Source organism: Brienomyrus brachyistius, chromosome 23 (assembly GCF_023856365.1).
Source record: "Brienomyrus brachyistius isolate T26 chromosome 23, BBRACH_0.4, whole genome shotgun sequence".
Taxonomy (NCBI): Eukaryota; Metazoa; Chordata; class Actinopteri; order Osteoglossiformes; family Mormyridae; genus Brienomyrus; species Brienomyrus brachyistius.
In genome coordinates, this window is record NC_064555.1 from 4,065,688 (window position 1) to 4,084,390 (window position 18,703).

At 48.7% G+C, this 18,703-nt stretch overlaps 2 protein-coding genes across 7 annotated transcripts in view; both read right to left on the reverse strand.

Moving 5' to 3' along the window:
• Positions 1 to 18,703, reverse strand: part of LOC125719427 (fibronectin type III domain-containing protein 5) — a 30,817-nt gene that overhangs the window by 4,355 nt on the left and 7,759 nt on the right. For 2 of the 4 annotated variants that reach the window (XM_048994183.1, XM_048994182.1), the window contains 4 exons: positions 15,025 to 15,140; positions 13,113 to 13,311; positions 1,025 to 1,114; positions 613 to 746 (listed from right to left, as the gene is read on the reverse strand). In XM_048994183.1, the coding sequence (XP_048850140.1) occupies positions 613 to 746; positions 1,025 to 1,114; positions 13,113 to 13,311; positions 15,025 to 15,140 (539 nt within the window). Of the gene's footprint in view, positions 1 to 612; positions 747 to 1,024; positions 1,115 to 13,112; positions 13,312 to 13,743; positions 13,979 to 14,028; positions 14,334 to 15,024; positions 15,141 to 18,703 lie in introns of those variants that run through there. The other 2 variants (XM_048994185.1, XM_048994184.1) reach the window with 2 other exon arrangements.
• Positions 4,900 to 6,801, reverse strand: LOC125719426 (uncharacterized). 3 transcript variants are annotated; one of them, XM_048994179.1, is made up of 3 exons: positions 6,193 to 6,801; positions 5,438 to 6,141; positions 4,900 to 5,037 (listed from the first exon to the last, which is right to left on the reverse strand). In XM_048994179.1, the coding sequence occupies exons 1-3, from the start codon at positions 6,522 to 6,524 to the stop codon at positions 4,997 to 4,999; spliced, it is 1,077 nt and encodes a 358-aa protein (XP_048850136.1). In that variant the 5' UTR covers positions 6,525 to 6,801; the 3' UTR covers positions 4,900 to 4,996. The 3 variants fall into 3 exon arrangements, with proteins under 3 accessions (XP_048850136.1, XP_048850137.1, XP_048850135.1); XM_048994180.1 differs by having other exon boundaries at positions 5,438 to 5,939; positions 6,040 to 6,801; XM_048994178.1 differs by having other exon boundaries at positions 5,438 to 6,801.

Here is an 18,703-nt window from a genome sequence, read left to right on the forward strand (position 1 = left end):
TTGTCATTCTGTTGATTTTATAACCGCACAACGGCGCAAGTCGACCAAGCTTTTTCCAAAGCACATGCCAGCGCACTGTCAGCCAACCACATGCCGACCAAGCACACTGTTAACCAATCACATGCCAACCTAGTACACTGTCAGCCAATCGCAATGACAACCAAACAAATAGCAGCCGAGCTGGGATTAAGAAAAACTCACATACACACACACACACACAAGCGACAGGAACACCACTGCCCTGAGCTCGATTCGGACATTCCAGAGGTATGCTTTCATCCAGCGACCCCCAAGGAGTCTAGTGATATAGGTGGGCATGACGCGGGGGGAGATGGGGGGGGGGCTGCTTCCGGACACCACAGAACATTCCCACAGTGTTTCTGTCGTGTCCGGATCTGCTGCAGCTGCCAGGCTGTCTGTGGGAGCTCTGTGTGTTGATGATGGGGGGGGGTGTCATTAAGAGAAGGGGGCATGCAGATGACATGCCATTACTGTTACTTCAGAGAAATGATAGGATGGAGGTAAGGGGTATAGAAAGATTGTTTCATAATTCACCTGCCCAGGACTTGGTGCGGGGTGGGGGGCGTAGGGGGGAGTGGGGGCCGATTATACCTTGCTCCGTAGCAGCCCCCCCGTCGGGTGCTCCGGAGTACTGCACTCAGACGAGTTCTTGGCCTTGTCCTTGTTGTTGTTGGGTTCGTTGTCTTTGATGATGTCATACTGTCGGCAGAAGAGGGCGATCACTCCTAGAGAGAGAGAGAGAGAGAGAGGTCTCTGTTGACAAGCGCATTACCGGCTGCGTATTCCACGTAACGGCCATAAGGTAAGAGTCATCATCCATAAACTAGCCGGTGATCGCTCGTCGGTCCTTGTGTCTTACCGCGCCCTGTAGATTGTGGCAGGCTTTGAAACCCAGATTTGGCACGTAATGATATCTAGTGTGCCCGCCGTTTCACTCTGAGGTCGCCTGTGAGTGAAGGCTACGGCAGAACCCCCCCCTTGAAGTATCCACCGGCGTCCCTACCTGCCCACATGATCAGCACCACGACGATAATGATGAGCTCTCCCGCCCGTAGCTGAGTGGCCTGTCCCACCTCCTCCATGGTCACCTCATCTGTCAAGGGGGAGAAGGAAGAAATGAAGATCATCTCAAGGTCCTTCAAATAATATTCAGAGATGGGGCACCCTTTGAACTTCTAATGAAAACAGAGTAAATATCTGATTCCAGAGATTCAAGTGCTCCTGGTGTGAGTCACACACTTGCATGTTTTTGCTCTGATATTGTTCCTGTGTCAGTCTGGTAATAACATTCCACTTCTCTTCATTCTGTTCATCCATCTACCCATCCATCTTCTAACCCAGTGTTTCCCAATACCATCCTTGAGGACTCACATTCAGTCCATGTTTTTGCTCCCTCCCAGTTCAAAATATGGACTGTCTGGCAGGGAGCTTAGAGGGAGCAAAAACATTTACCGGCTGTGGGTCCCCGAGGACCAGATTGGGAAACACTTTCCTAACCTCTGATCCAACACAGGGTCGCCTGCAGCCTATCCCAAGCAGCATGGTGTACAAGCCACACACACACAACCAAAAACCTACACACACACAACCACAAGCTATGGCATTTTAGAGAGCCGGTTCACTTAACTGCATATTTTTGGACTGCCGGAGGAAACCCATACAAGATAGGGAGAGCATGTAAAGTCCAAAGAGATCTGGGGCAAAACCTGCCTTACAAACCCAAACTTCCTGCTCACTGGGCTTAAGGTGGAATGGAGAAGGTAACAACCAGCAGCCTACACACCTATATAATGCCAGCATGTGGTCCACCTTAAACAGAGCATCAGGCAGTGGTTAAGGTTTGTTACCGAATTTAATTGATTTAGCAGACATTTTTATTCAAAGCGACAGACAGTTTCGAGAAATCAGGGTCAACTCATCCCTGGAGCATCTCGGGGTTAAGGGCCTTTGCTCAAGGGCCCAACAGTGAACTCACTCTGCCAACCAAAGGTTTTGAGCCAGCAACCTTCCGAGTCCTAACTTGCTAAGCCACTTTACTGTAAGTTTTACAGTACCAAGTGAGTCCTGCTGTTGTACCCTTGAGTCGGGTACTTAGCCAGATTAGATTCAGCAATATATTCATCTATATAATTGTGTGAATGTGTAAGTTGCCCTGGATAGAAAGGTCAGCTAAGCAATTTAATGTAAGTGATGCAGACTTTTAATTGTAAGTCCATCTGTCTTGTGGCCAAAGTGTCTCAAATGGAAAAAGCAGCGTTTAATGGGTTATTTTATAACCTAAATCTGAGTTCTTGGATCAGTGCACTGGTGGTGTCCTTGACCAAGGTTACAGACATTAAAAGTGTTTAATAACTGGCGGTTGAATAGTTGAGGGTGTGTGCGTGTCCCAGGGTGAAGTTCAGTCATTAGCCCATTCATCTACTTCACACGCACCTGAGTTTGTCTTTCACCTCTCAGACCTCACGTCACGTCCCTGCTCATCATTCCGCGATCTTACGCTTCGCTGTCCCCTCGCCCACAGCAGGTCTCACGGCACCATGATGCGATCCAGTCACAAAGAACCCACAGAGTGTCCAGTTTTCCAATTTGTTCAACTCTGCTAGCTATGTTTCCAGTCACCATTTCTGATCAGGGTGGGGGGGGGGGGGGCAGGTAGATGTGAACAAAGCTGTCAGGAGCAGTCAGCAGGGGCCGGATTGTGAGCTCCATCGCTCCTGCAGCCTCCTTGGGGGGCGGGGGGCAGGCAGGCTATTGGGTGGGCATATGGAAAGGACACTTCGAATGGAGTTTTTAGCAGAGTCTTTCGAAAACGCAGTCACATGTGCATCATTTGCTGGGGCCTTTGACTGCATTCAAGGGGTGTGGGGGTGGGGGACTAGGTTGGGGGGTGGCAGCCTTCACCACAGAACACAATGTGACCCCTTTAGCACAGTAATAGCAGCATTTGTTCAGTCCCAGGCATCTGCTTCCAATGGACACGAATCCTCCCTTCACTGCGATTAAACTAATTGACCCGATTTTTCCCTCTCACTGGATCACTATTCAAAAAATGAACATTCAAAAAGTCTCCCTGCATGTACAGAATGAATCGATGTTGTGTGTTTCATGTTTCCATTTCTTTTGCATTTAGATGCAGAACTCAATGCTTTTATCCAAATATTGAGTAAAGATCGCCACATGGGCCAACAAAATGCAGCTTGCAAAGACTTGGCTCTTAACGACCACGTCACCTGCTGCCCATTTCTGGGAGGGCAGTGTCAGTGGTTCAGTGTCACAGCGAGCAGAAGTTAACACGGTGGGAATGGCCAATCAGATGCTTTGCTTTCATGCTAAGCAGAAATATTATTTTCAAAGCGCATCAAAATGCCCAAGGCAAACACGTCCCGGAAGGTGTTAATCTGCATATGAGTGAGGGGGGGGGGGGTTAAAGGTGCCATCCCCCTCCCACACGAAATGTACCCCACCCAATATCTCTTATACATGTTCCATCTCTGTCCAAACGCCCTATAAGACCTCTCAGTTCACTGCATTCCGCTTCAGGGCAGGTCTGTATCTGAACAACCCCCCTTATTGTGGGAAAACGATGTCGGACTCGGAGCGGTTATCACTGCGTGTCTCTGACGGTGTGGGCAGTGCAGGGAACAAGGGCAGTCTCCGCTGTAGTGCCCTTGAGAATCTTCCGTCTCGCATCCCATTGGGTGAAAGTACTCACCGATAGGGATAGAACAGTCGGCCAATAAAATTTTCATGTGGTCGTCCCATCAATGGCATCGATTGGTTAGGGTTCACTTGTCAGGCAGAATCTGACCCACCACGCCACTCAATATGTCACACTCACCCACGGGCTTTCCTATTTCAGGACCTGCAGTGCATTATGGGACTGCAGTGCACTGGGGTGTGTTTTTTCCACAATATAGTTATTTGAGTGCATCTCCACTGTTCATTACCAAGCTCAAGCTTGGGGGCCCCTCGTTGCCGTTGTTCTGTGTCTCACTTCATAATTCTGTTCCCAAGACATAGGAAAGGGCGCCCCCTATAGGAGGCCGCTGCTGTATCACAGGAGCAGCTGGGGCAGACTGACAGATTAAGGTCCCGCCTTCGTGTCGACCCGGGTTATTGCACGTCGCCAACCTCCGCTTGGAAAGTTTCGTAAAACCGAGAAGGACTTTGTCTCGCCGTCTAACAAAACGCTTCCGCCATGCTCTCTGTTGGGATCCCCCCCCCCCCCTCAGGCATCTACGTTATTCCCAGCCACCCCAGAGGGCAGAGCAATAACACACCGGGGCTGTTTTCATTGTTTATTTTTACTGTCACTCTCATAGAGGGGAAGGCCGCTGTCGCAAGACTGCCGGGATCCGCTTCCAACACCGCCGGTTGCCGTGGCAGCTGTGCTTCCGGTGCAGAACGCAGAACTTTTCCTTCATGTGAGGCAGAGAGAGAGAGACAAGCGGGGCCTCCCTCCATAGAAAATGTCAGCTTCTCCGCCTCGCTCTCCACGCAAAAGCAGTGCATAAAAAAAACGCAGGCCAAGAGCCATTAATTAGGAGGCTGGGAAGTAAAGGTGCTCAAAGGGTAGAAAATGACACACGGGTGTGTGGCCGCCAAACTCCACGCTGATTTGCACTCCCTCTGCACTTCAGGACGCCTTAATTACTAACCGGAGCCAAAACGCAGCCATGGCGTCTCCCAGCGCGTGCAAGTGCCGATCCAGAGCCCCACACCACGGGGCTTCAGGCTGATTGGTTCTGACCGAGGCACCCTCTGAGGCGTCTGTGCTTCTCTGGGGAAGGAATCAATGGATTTCTGCTGGGAAACGGGACTGCGCAGGACGGCGGCCAATGCCGGGGAGCGTTGGGCCACGTCCTCCGCATTTTCATCGCCAGCACGGGTATCCAGATTCACAAGAACCAGCTGGGCGGATGTGTGGAGGCGAGATGTGAAGGCGGCAAGCAGAGAGGCGAGGAGGCCGGGTGGACTAAGGAATGTCGCAGAGAATAATCAGACAGAGGCAAGGAGGTCGTGTGGACTGCGGAATGTCGCATGGAAACATACGAGAGGCAAGGAGGCCGGGTGGACTGCAGAATGTCGCATGGAAACATACGAGAGGCAAGGAGGCCGTGTGGACTGCGGAATGTTGCATGGAAACATACGAGAGGCAAGGAGGCCGTGTGGACTGCGGAATGTCGCATGGAAACATACGAGAGAGACAAGGAGGTCGTGTGGACTGCAGAATGTCGCATGGAAACATACGAGAGAGGCAAGGAGGCCGGGTGGACTGCGGAATGTCGCATGGAAACATACGAGAGGCAAGGAGGCCGTGTGGACTGCAGAATGTCGCATGGAAACATACGAGAGAGGCAAGGAGGCCGGGTGGACTGCGGAATGTCGCACAGAATAATCAGACAGAGGCAAGGAGGCCGGGTGGACTGCGGAATGTCGCATGGAAACATACGAGAGGCAAGGAGGCCGGGTGGACTGCAGAATGTCGCATGGAAACATACGAGAGAGGCAAGGAGGCCGGGTGGACTGCGGAATGTCGCATGGAAACATACGAGAGAGGCAAGGAGGTCGTGTGGACTGCGGAATGTCGCATGGAAACATACGAGAGGCAAGGAGGCCGTGTGGACTGCGGAATGTCGCATGGAAACATACGAGAGAGGCAAGGAGGCCGTGTGGACTGCGGAATGTCGCATGGAAACATACGAGAGGCAAGGAGGCCGTGTGGACTGCGGAATGTCGCATGGAAACATACGAGAGAGGCAAGGAGGTCGTGTGGACTGCGGAATGTCGCATGGAAACATACGAGAGGCAAGGAGGCCGGGTGGACTGCGGAATGTCGCATGGAAACATACGAGAGAGGCAAGGAGGTCGTGTGGACTGCGGAATGTCGCATGGAAACATACGAGAGAGGCAAGGAGGTCGTGTGGACTGCGGAATGTCGCATGGAAACATACGAGAGGCAAGGAGGCCGGGTGGACTGCGGAATGTCGCATGGAAACATACGAGAGAGGCAAGGAGGTCGTGTGGACTGCGGAATGTCGCATGGAAACATACGAGAGAGGCAAGGAGGCCGTGTGGACTGCGGAATGTCGCATGGAAACATACGAGAGAGGCAAGGAGGTCGTGTGGACTGCGGAATGTCGCATGGAAACATATAAGAGGGGCAAGGAGGCCGGGTGGACTGCGGAATGTCGCATGGAAACATACGAGAGAGGCAAGGAGGTCGTGTGGACTGCGGAATGTCGCAGAGAATAATCAGACAGAGGCAAGGAGGCCGGGTGGACTGCGGAATGTCGCATGGAAACATATAAGAGAGGCAAGGAGGTCGTGTGGACTGCGGAATGTCGCATGGAAACATACGAGAGAGGCAAGGAGGTCGTGTGGACTGCGGAATGTCGCATGGAAACATATAAGAGAGGCAAGTAGGTCGTGTGGACTGCGGAATGTCGCATGGAAACATACGAGAGAGGCAAGGAGGCCGGGTGGACTGCAGAATGTCGCATGGAAACATATGACAGAGGCAAGGAGGCATGGAGTTATCATATGTGTGTGTGTTGATCATGCAGTTCAGGTAACCAAGAGTATCTGGCTATACAAGAGTTTAGCATCAAGGTGCTGGACTGGATATAGATGGATGGATGGATGGATGGATGGATGGACGGATGTATGGGCAGACGGATGGATAGAAAGCCAGATGCTATAAATCCCAGTATTCGCTACTTTTGGGGGGGGCAGTTAAGGAGTAAAAATTCCAACAGAGCTGGCCGATCAGCTGATTGGTGGAACTGCACCTGTAACATCTTAGGCAGAGCTGAAATGAAATACAGTCCAATGACCCCCCCCCCCCCCCCAATGCCCCAGGGGGGTTTGCAGGGAAGGGAATCGATACGAGTGTGAAAATAAACAATCGATGCTCTGCTCTTCGGGGTCTAATGCTCCACACACGCAGGGTGTATTAAATTAGCAAGGACGTTGCAGGCCCATCTAATTAATTGAATAATGATTTAACGGGTGATGTTGGTGGTGCTGATGGATCCCTGCCCCCGCTCTCTCTCTCTCTGACCCCCCCCCCCCTTAGGTGACCTTATGGCGCCCCCTAGGCCGCATCCTGTGCCATCGAGCTAACATTTGTGCTACCATGGCATGTTTACTTCCTGATCTCTCTCTCCCCCCCCCCCCCCCCAACAGGGTTCCTGTGAAGCTGCGGATTGACAAAGTACCATGGGGGGCGGGGGGGGTGAGCAGGTGGTGGCGGGGGGTGTTTAAAGAGGCTCGAGAGCGAGAGCCGCCCCTTCGGCAGCGGCTGACAGTTCCTGCGGTTCCCCCAGCTGCCGAAAGCAGCTCGCTCTGCTCGGCACCGGGATTGATGTCCGCAGAGGTCGCCAAAGGGTTCTGCCGATTTAGTGCCCTCGTCAATCCTGGCCAGCGACCCGCCACTTCCCCTCTTCTTTATGTGCCCCCCGTAGTTTCTAGGACGTTAATTTGCTCTGCTGACAGATTTCCCTCTAGTGGAAGTGAAAGTTTTCGAACAGAAAACTTTTGCAAAAAGAAAAATGGTGCCCATTCCTCAGTGATACTGACTGCCCGGCTTCACCTCAGCACCCTGCTATTTATTACTCCAGGGGCCGGACGGCTTGCCTGACATCCTGAAGCCGAAGCGTGTTGGATTAAAGGTCCCATTGAGCCTCTTCCCTTATTTCCTTCCCCTTTCAGCTTTCAAATAATGCGAGATGCTGTAGGTGGCGTAGAGGTCTGGAGGACAAGAGCATGTTTAATAACAACCAGGCAGAAATTTAAACGTGGGCAGCCTTCAACCCCGTGTAAAACTTCATTCATACACCTCCCATTAATCTTTTGTCATTTCAAGGGAGGGGGGGGGGCATCCCCAGGGTCTGGCCTGTCCCTTCCCTGGCTTCCATCTGGCGTGATACCAGCGCACCTGCGGAGGAAGTACGACAGCGAATTCAAAAACACTGTCGGGAATATGAGACGAGGCCCCCCTCTCTGGTACGTGGGGCAACACAAGCAGGCGACCTGTTTCACAGTGTTTATCTTCATCCTCAGCCTGCGATGCTGCCGTTTGCTGGCAGGATGACCCCAGGACTTGTACAATCAACTATTTAGTTGCGCATAATGAGAACGACAGTGCACTGGCACTGGCAAAGTACAAGAAGTCAATCTCCCTCCTTTTATTGCTATCTTTGTCATGGATCTCGGGACCAAATCAACACGGCACAGATTCCATGTGGGCCTTAAGTTTTTAATCTACACACGAGGAAATTGCCTCGACTTTAAAAGAGAACTTCTGAGGTTTTAATTAAGAGGTTATAAAAAAAAGCCATTTTTACTTCTAGTGCTGTGCTGCAATTGGAGGAGTTTCTGAACAACCCTCTTGAGCCAAATTCACATTTTCATTTTCCTCTGCCACCCACAATAGAGGATGCTACATACCTCTGAGAAAAGGGTAAACACTGTGCCCTTAATGGAGCCGGACGGCAGGGGGGTGGGGGGCAGTAATACACTGCGGTAGGCCAGTCGGAGTGCATCTTCAGGCATATTCAAACAACCCTGTGTATAAACCCAGGTTTCGAACCGGCCTCTAGTGATTAATAGACGCTCCTTTCTAGCTTTAGAACGTATCTATCAGCCCTGCCACAGGTCTGCCTTCATCTCGAGAAAAATCTAGTCGGCTTGTTTTGACCATCCTCTCAGTCTTTTCGATAATGACACTCTAGCGAGCCACATCCATACAAACCTGTCTGAGATAAATCCTGCGTACGAACAAAAGAAAAAAAAATCTAATTTTTTTCCTGATGTATATGCAGCAGATCCAAAAAATTTTAATTAATATCCATAAATGTGTTGACTAGGGGTGACGCGGTGGCGCACTGGTTAGCACTGCTGCCTCACGGCTCTGTCTCCGTCGGAGTTCCACGTGTATGGAGTTTGCATGTTCTTCGTAGGGGTTCCGCTAGGTATCCAGTTCTCGGCCCACAGTCGGAAAACGTGGTGAGGTCAACTGAAGTTACCAAATTGCCCACAGCTGTGAGTGAAAGGTGTATGAGAGATGGGTTGTGATGCCCTGTGATGCCCTGTGTTGCCCTGTGTTGCCCTGTGATGTACTGTGATGCCCTGTGATGCCCTGTGTTGCCCTGTAATGCCCTGTGATGCCCTGTGATGCCCTGTGTTGCCCTGTGTAGCCCTGTGATGCCCTGTGTTGCTCTGTGATGCCCTGTGTTGCCCTGTGTTGCCCTGTGATGCCCCCCCATCCGGTTGTTCTCTGCCTTATTCCCATAGGCTCTGGATGCCCTGTGTTGCCCTGTGATGCCCTGTGTTGCCCTGTGATGCCCTGTGTTGCCCTGTGATGCCCCCCCATCAGGTTGTTCTCTGCCTTATTCCCATAGGCTCTGGATGCCCTGTGATGCCCTGTGTAGCCCTGTGATGCCCTGTGATGCCCTGTGTTGCCCTGTGATGCCCTGTGTTGCCCTGTGTTGCCCTGTGATGCCCTGTGATGCCCTGTGTTGCCCTGTGATGCCCTATGTTGCCCTGTGATGCCCTGTGTTGCCCTGTGATGCCCCCCCATCTGGTTGTTCTCTGCCTTATTCCCATAGGCTCTGGATGCCCTGTGACCTTGAACTGGACAAGTGGTCACAGAAAATGGATGGCTGGATGAATTGAGTAATGAACATTCTGCCTTTAGCACTCAGAATAGTGTTAAGTGAGATAAAAGTGAAGCAAAAACAGTCGGCTTCATAACGGCTTATTGGTTGTGTGATTGGATTGACCCCCTTAAGGTAAAATGCTCCCAAGCTTGAGGCCAAGGTCCTTCTTGAAAAGTAGAACATAAACAAGTGAGTAGTGGTTGTGGGACAATCCACCAGGGTCATATAGAGCAAAGTTGCTTCTCCGAAGCATGTGAGATGCAGTTTAAAAGATCCAAGACCTCAGTATGTCATGCCACAACTGAAATTGTAATTCCATTAAATCTTCAGTAATATATAGAAAACACATAACTACGCTTGTAGTTTCACTGCAGTTTATGAACTTTTCTGAATGACCCTCAATGTCGATAAGCACTCTGGCATACAGTCATTGAGTCACAGCACTCCAATCCACAACGATAAATGCAAAGGACAAGAAGATGGTTACACTTTATATATCTCAAGTGACCCTTCAACGGTACTTTCAGGCACTAGAGGATTTCTGAAGTGCGTTAAAGTCGCTGTGACAGATTTGTGAAGAACGGAGGTCAATAGATCCAAGATGAAGGGAGACGTTGGTTGTCTTTCAACATACGAAGGTTGTGTCATTAAGCTCCATGTTCTATTAATTATTTGAGCCGAGCTTATGCAGGAATCGAAAATCTTGCTTCTGTGAACTGGGACCCTTTTAAGTGGCCCAGGCAGCCTTCAGATCTGGTGAGAAGATGCCATGACGTGGCCCATTGACGTCAACTGCTGTGTGTGTTTCTATTTTCCTGGAATCAGACTCCGCTCTCGCCGATTTAAACAGGTACCTCATAACCCCTCAACAGACGTCCTTCACTTTCAACGTGTCAGAGCTGCAGAACTACGGCGAACAGGTCGGCGCAGAACGAGGGCAAGGGCAATTTCCACGAACGTGCTCCCAACGAACGCACTAATGGCTGTGATGCAGCATCCACTGGATCGTGATTACGTATTGATCTCTGCAAAGGCTACACCCCAGTTAGACAGCAAGGTAACAATTTCCAGGTTTTACTGGCTAATAACCCCCCACCCCCCTTTTTAGTATTACAAGCTGCAAATTCAGTGGTGCTGAGGTGGGGGACATCACTACAGAGCAGTGTCCTTGCTTGAATCTATCTCAGGGGCCGTGCCTGCTTCTGCACCCCCATAAATAAACAAACCAATCAAGTACCGTCTCGTATTTTTAACACGGTGAGGACAGGAAAACTGAGGCTTGGCTGATTCATCTCATGCTGACGCCCCAGACTGACGCATAAAATATTCAACAAAACACGGCTGGGCAGTGTTTAAAGTTTCATTTTCCGCTCGACGTGAGCCCATTTTCATTTTTTTTTTATGTGTTTCTCGCTCAGCTTGTTTGACCTTATTTGGCGAGACCTGTAACCTTAAAGCTGAGAATGACCCCTCTGAGGGGTGTCGCCCAGTGGGGGGGGGGGGGGGGGGGGGGTGACACGGAGAGGGCCTCAGCTTCTGTCCGAAATCGGAGGATGTGGGATGTCACTGCTCTCTGCTCTTGCTGCCCTTAATATTATAATACTTATTAATATTTCATTGTTAATAAATGTTAAGAACTAAGGGGAACAGATAGAATAACCAGTCAATGCGTCTGCAGAGCATAACATCCATAGACAAATATTGACAGCTGAATATTTCAGTGACATTTTTGCATCATCGCTGATGTACACCTTTGAGAATAGAGGATTTTCATTTCCGTGGGTAAACGGGGTCATTTTCACACATCCAATTATGCTTCTCCATGAGAGACGTCTTTGAGGTCAGAGCACAGGGTCAGCTGGCACCTCAGGAGCAGCTGGGGTTAAAGGACCAATTCAAGGGTCCAATGACGATATGATTACTCTGCCAGCCCCGAGACTTGAACCCACAGCCTTCTGGACAGGCACAGAGCCCTAACCCAATGTTTCCCAAGCCAGTCCTTGAGGCTCCCTAAACAGTTTTGCTCCCTCCGAACTCCCACAAAAAAACGGACCCTGGGGGTCCCTGAGGACCGGGTTTGGAAACACTGCCCTAGTTCATCGAGCCACACAACTAATTTACAATCTTGCCTCATGCTTGCAGCTTTCAGTGTCGTCTATAAAGATTTTTCCTTGAGGCAGGTTAAAAAGCCCATTACTGCATACAGACCCTAATCAGCAGCTCGAGGCGCAAAACAATGAACTCATGAGCAGACAGCAGGAGAGGACAATGGCGAAAAAGTCAAGTAACATATTTTAAACGCCACTGCTAATCAGGTTGTAAAACGACCTGGTGAGGCCCCATTGGGGACTGCAAACACAGCACCCATTTGTCACAGGCATATAACCCCCCCCAAAACCCCACAGTGGAGAAACCCAGGCTGATCAGAGAGAAGCACGCTGATTTATAAAATCCAGAAATCCATAACTTACCTTTGGGTGCAGTTTGTTGGAACACGGAAGCATGGAAGAGAAGAAGAGGGGGAGAAATGGAATGCTACACCTAATAAGTCCGTTAAACAGCGTTAAACGCGTTCTTACACTTCAGACTTTTTTATATGATGTAATGAGGAGAATATACAGAATGGATACATTAAAGGATCACAACCCAGGTCTGAAACACTCACTATAAAATGCAGGGTATCAAAATCGGAGTCCTGCGCCCGTGTTATCCAGGATGCAAAGCTGAACATCAGTTACACATAAACCAGGCAAAAATAACTGATTTTAGGATCACCTATAGTTCATAATAGGATGTCTACAGGTAAATTTGGACAAGATTATCCACCAATTAAGCAATTCAAACAGAGATTTAGGGGCTGTTAGGGTTGCAGGGTCTGTGGATATCAGGACTGTAGAACTATATGGTCTGCTGGATGTCAGGACTGTAGAGCAATAGGGTCTGCTGGATGTCAGGACTGTAGAGCTATAGGGTCGGTGGATATCAGGGCTGTAGTGCTGAGGGTCTGCTGGATGTCAGGACTGTAGAGCTATAGGGTCTGCTGGATGTCAGGACTGTAGAGCTATAGGGTCGGTGGATATCAGGACTGTAGGACTATAGGGTCTGCTAGATGTCAGGACTGTAGAGCTATAGGGTCTGCTAGATATCAGGACTGTAGGGCTGTAAGGTCTGTTGGTGCTGTTGATTGTAGACCTATACAGTCTATTGCAGGGGTGGGTAATCATATCCGTAAAGTGTTGGTGTATATGCTGGTTTTGGGGATAACCTTTAGGCCAGCTGTTCAAACCCAGGTGTGAGGGAGTTGCAGTAATAACCTGCATACACAGTGGCACTTTCTGCATAAGATTGGTCACCCCTGGTCTACTGGATGACAAGATCTGTAGGGCTGGTTGGGGCTAAACACTCTAAGATGTACAGAGAAGACCTTACCTGGGCTCTTCGATGCTAGCTTCTCGGCCTCCCTAGGAGTACGGAAAAGCACAGGATCGCTGGGAGGGCTGGTGCCACGCATGCTGATGGATTGCACGTGCACTATATACTCCGTGTCCTCCTCCAAGTCCCACAATGCACAGGAGCGCGTGGTGGTGTTCACTTCCTGGATGAATCGCAGCATGCGCACATCCTTCTTCTGTTTCCAGAGAGACGGGGGGGGGGATATCATGAGGCCCACGTGGGCACACACGTTGTCGCATGTATACTAACTCACGCAGCAACACGCATGTAAATGCAGAGACACTTTTCAGCACAAATGGACACACAAGCAGCGCGTTATTCCATCAAACACGCCCACACACAAAGGCACAGACAGACAGACGGACCAACGCACACGCCTACTCACAGCTGTTCACATACTCATTGTTTCACTCACACATACGAATCGCCTCCTAGCCGAAGGGACCGTAGGTATAAAATTCTGGGACAATGAGTAATGGCTCTCTGTTCTGCCAGATGGTAATTACATACACGTTTCCTGTGGGTTTGCTGAGCTTTGGATACCCCCTCCCCAAATCCCCAGCAGCCCACCGGGCTGGAGAAGTCAGGGACAAAGCAGCATGCACACCTGATGGATTTGGATCATGCCGGACGACCTCACAAGGGCGAAACCGTGCTGGACATTATCTCATCTCCGGCTCAGGTTCTGCGTGCACCGGGACATCTGGGTAATCGCCTCCGGTGGCAGGGCGTGCCTGTACGGCTTAACTCGTAGGCGCTGGGCGGGTTCGGGCCACTAGCGTGAATACGGTGGGAGTCGGGAACGCTTCGCGGAGGGCCGACTCTGAAATCCCATCCGATACGGTGTCCTCATACCGCCAAGAACAAACTCGGTTAGTAAATATTTACTTACTCGTGCACAGGAGCAGAAAAACAACAAGGGAATTTGTTTCCACTGCACAGGGGAAGAGATTAGCTTAATGACGGCATTATGACGAGTGCTTATCTGTCCAAGTGCGGCGTGTCTAACTCGACATTATACCGTTCGCTAATTCCGTGTGTTTGTTCGTGTGCCGTACGTCATGCACCTGCGACAGGAAGCTCCAGCGCGTGATACAGCCAGATCAGCCTGGAAATAAACACGACTGCTCATGGTCCGGGCTGAAAACAGCAGACACACCGCAGCTCAGTCGCGCTGTCTCTCAACTAAGACGATATCATGAGAAATTTAAGGTTAATATCCCCATGTATCTTTCTATTATGGTGGGGGTCAGAGCGAGGCCCGGAGCCTATCCCAGGCAACAAAAAGCATGAGAGAGGGGATAACCTGGATGGGAAATCAGTCTGCCACCGGTCACACACAGACCAGCATTTTGCATCAACATACATAAATTAGTTTGATAAAGACAGAGGAAGCAAAAGATCTTACAGCGTTTGTATCATGCGAAGCCCTTGCTTTTGTGCATTAATCCTACAGTTTCTCATAACATTTGGCAGCCCCAGTTTTTGTGGTTATGTGGAGAAACACTACAGTTTCTGACATCTGGCACCTGCGGTTTTTGTGGAATAACTCCACATTTCCCTGTAACATTTGCCAGCCCCATGTTTTTTTGGTGACTGTGTAGCATTATTCCAGAGATTGTGATGACTTTCGGCAACCCCAACTTTTTTGTAGTTATGTTGCTTATCCCCAGAGTCTGTGATAACATTGGGCAACCTCGGTCTTTTTGCGGATAGACAGCTTAACCTCAGCGTCTGTGATAACATTTGGCAACCCCAGCTATTTCTGCAGGTGTGTAGCGTAGCTCCAGGCTTTGTATCGTACAGTGACCTTCAGATGTGAGGTGGCTGTCAGGTGGAGGTGGGCCAGCATCTGCTCAGGACTGCACTGCACCTGATCCCACCTTACCTGCTGGGTGATGGCGAAGCCGATGACGGGGTCGCCATCGAGGATGTCCCACGTCACCACGGCCGAGTTCACCTTGAGGGCCCGGATCGTCACATTGAGGGGGGCCGACAGACTATCTGAAAGCAGACAGGTGACACAAGAACGATGCTCATTTGGCAATAGAGCCACTTCATCTCCATCTGCTCTGTCAGGTTAACAGTGGTGAACCTAAATAACACGTGGGGCAATTGCCTGGTTAAGGATCCAAGAACCAGTATGTGCTAATTCTGGTCATATTTTAGCCAGATGTGGGGTCATGGCTGGTCCGATGGTACTCCTTCCTCATTTGGACAATTTGTTCATTAGCACTTAACTCTCCCTCGCTGTTTCCCCTATTTAGTCCTGGCTATACCACCTGCCATTAAAAAAAATATATATATATATTTTTTTTAGAAGTAAGAATCAAAACGCTTCTTAATTTTTAAAACAAACGCTACCAAACGTGATCAGCCAACACAGCAGTCTATGGAGAGGCTTGAAAAACCATACGAATACTCCTTAAATGAGTAAGCGTGACGACGTGATTAATCTCTGAGCGTCTTTTACGGACACGAAGCCTTGCAATTTGTGTACAAAAGGGCGAGTATGACAAACTGCTTTTCTAATAATAATAATAATAATAATAATAATAATAATAATAAAAGTAATTCAAGATGCATCTAAAACGTTGCCAGTGGCTGGAAACACCCAGATTCTCGTCTCCGCGAGTCTCTCGCAGCCACGAGCGGGGACGGAGCAACGCGAGGATGCGGAGCAAAGCGCACAGTACCGCGAGTGGGCGTGGCGGTAATGGCAATGCTGCGCTTAATTTCCACCCTTCCCTTCGCCACTCCAGGGATTCATTGAGAAGCGGACGAAGCGGGGTACTCGTCCATGAAAGGAGCACTCTGTTTAGACAGTTAGGGTACTACCCTTATTTAATTAGCACCAAGGCCAATTATGAATGCTGTGGCAACTGCTTACGGGAGTGGGTTGAGCGCTCTTACTGCGTTTCTCTGCCGACCATTTGGGTGTTTTGTCCGGACGTCCTAAAATATACGTTAACACAAAGTGTCATTGTGTGTCAGAATATAATTCCGATAAAATATGCGGTGCCTCGTCGTCTGGTTTAAAAAAGCAACAACGAAAAAACTTTTACATCGAAAAATAGTCTGTAAAAACATTTCATATCCATTTTTCAGCGCAATCACGATACACTATGTTGGGTATCCTTGCAGACCTACATCATTTTAAACACAAAGAAAAAAATAGATTTACATTAGAGGCATTTCTGTCATTTTGTTGAGTATTGTAGAATATACCTCTTTTTGCGGTGTGTTATGCACCCCACTGACAAAGTTATCGGCTTTGCCCTTTTTCTTGGCTGTGGCACATAAACTGTATTTACTTTTCTAATAGATGGTTTCTGGATGATTTAACGGATGCAAGAACGCTGCTAAGTTTATTGGTGTTTGATGTGAATTCTTTAGTTTTCTCTTCTGACAATATTGCGTTCTTTTTTCCGCTTGTATACGTGGTGGGTCATTTTAGCGTGTTTAGTCCTTTTAGCATGGGAACTGGCTGATGTGGAGTTAGTGTGTCAGGCGGGGGGGGTGCCTGGCGTCATGTGTGAGCTGTGTGGGTTTCCTTTGGATTGGAGTGAGTTTTGCCTGTTTTTTTTTTTGTTTTTTTTTGTTTTACGGAGCCCTTACACCTTGACCATCTATTCCCCACTTTATCTGGCCCCTATTTGATGTCTTTCGGATGAAGGTTTTGTGTTTTGCTGTGTTTTTAGAGTTTACTGTGTAATAAAAGTACTATGTTAAGTGGTATCGCGTCTCCTGTCTGGGCGTATATCGAACCTGCTCGCCTGATTCTGTTAGCGGAGGATTAGTTATTTCCTTGGGTGAAATTCTCAGGGTGGCGTCGTCTGGCGTGCTCTCTCCTTTTGGGGCGGCGAAAACGAGTAGGAAAATAGAGACTTCTTTATCATATCGCCACATTACGCACGGAAGTGAATAGTAAGCTGCTGGTTTAACTGGGAAGGTGGGGGACACGCTAAACTAGCTAAAGAGGGAAATTGATTTCATGCTTTTTTAGCCGTGGGGGGGGCTCCCCGAGGTAAGACGCTAATTAGACAGCACATGCTCATTAACTTGCCGTCGTTCAGTGAGAAACTAAACAGTATCAATGAGATGAGAGTCGCTGAAGCAAGAAATGAAGGGTGTGTTTGATCCTGGAGGAGGTTCCCAGAAAAAGCCGGAATTTCTTACAAAGTCACTCTGAGGTGTCCTCTAAATCTCAGGCATCGCTTACAAAAGTTTGTAAACATTTTATGTCATTAAATAATTATACATTAATATATATATATATACACACACACACACACATATATATATATATATATATATATATATATATATATATATATATATTGTGGGTTGGATTCCTGCTCCAATGTGTGTGATGTCTGCTTTCTTCATGTACGTTGTGTGCGTTTCAAGTAATTCCTAGTCTGAAACATGTGATTCAGAGAGCTCGTGTCCTGCTGAATGTCCTATGCAGGACTGGCATCTCATCCAGTGTCTCCCTGTCTTATGCCCTGTTTCCTGGGATAAGATCCTAGAAGATGGATGGCTGGATGTCTGTTAATCAGCATGTGAGCAGACAGCATATTTTGTCAATTCTCTTCTGCACACCAAACTTACCCCCTCGACCAATAGAAAACCCCAAAGCCTCATTAGATATGCGCCATTAAACCACAATAAGGCCCCCATTCTCATCCACCTAAATCAAACCCCGGGCAGGCTGCCGAAACAGGGGGTGTCGCATGATTGGATAATCAATGGAGGAAGGCGACGCCCACTCAGCTAAGACAGTGGGGGGGTTAGGATATGCCAGGAGGGGGGGGGGAGCTCGTCTGTGGCTTTACCATTAACCTGTTTGTGGATCAGCTGACAGAATCTCCAGGAAGCAAACGGCTCGGCTGGCCGTCCATGGCAGGAATCTGTAGCATATCAGCTTCCAATTAAAACTTTTAATGTGTTTCACATGCTTATTGGTGCTTATTTCATTTTCTTCATTTCTGGTAATTATCACAAGCTCCTCTGGAGTGTTAATGATGCGTCGTTAAGTTTTTGTTACGTTCTAATTACAAAGAATATTACTCACTTTGTTAGAAGTTCAGACGCCTGGGTTTTTGCAACTGAATTATGAAACATTCTGTGGTTTTGTTCCCCTCATTATTTAATTATATTTTTATAACACTTTACTTAAAGCCGTCACCATAATGCATCATAAAGTATCTATTGTGCATTATAGATGAGGGCTTCACAGAGCATTCATAATGCATAATAAACATGGCTGTAATGTGTTATGCCTTTTATAAATATAGCCATGTTTATAACGCTTTATGAATGCATTATAATGTATTATGAAGGTATCTATAATGCATTACCCACGACTACTTTAAGTAAAGTGTTATCTATATATATTTTTTTAAATTACTCAACCTCAAGCAGTTCTGTCTGTAGCATAGATGGCTGCGATCTGCGGTCAAAGAGCTCAGCGTGTATTTTGAGAAAGCGGACGAGGTCTCCACAGGGGAGTGTCCCGAGCTGCCGCCCGGCACGTCTGTCATCAAGTGTTATCAAGCAAAGTT

Excerpts from the sequence above, each read along its gene's own strand:
- LOC125719426 (XM_048994178.1), bottom strand. The coding sequence starts at position 6,524 with ATGCGACATTCTGCAGTCCACCCGGCCTCCTTGCCTCTCTCGTATGTT. Across the intron at positions 5,038-5,437 it reads CATTCCGCAGTCCACCCGGC|CTCCTTGCCTCTGTCTGATT; the intron begins CTCCTTGCCTCT and ends AGTCCACACGAC.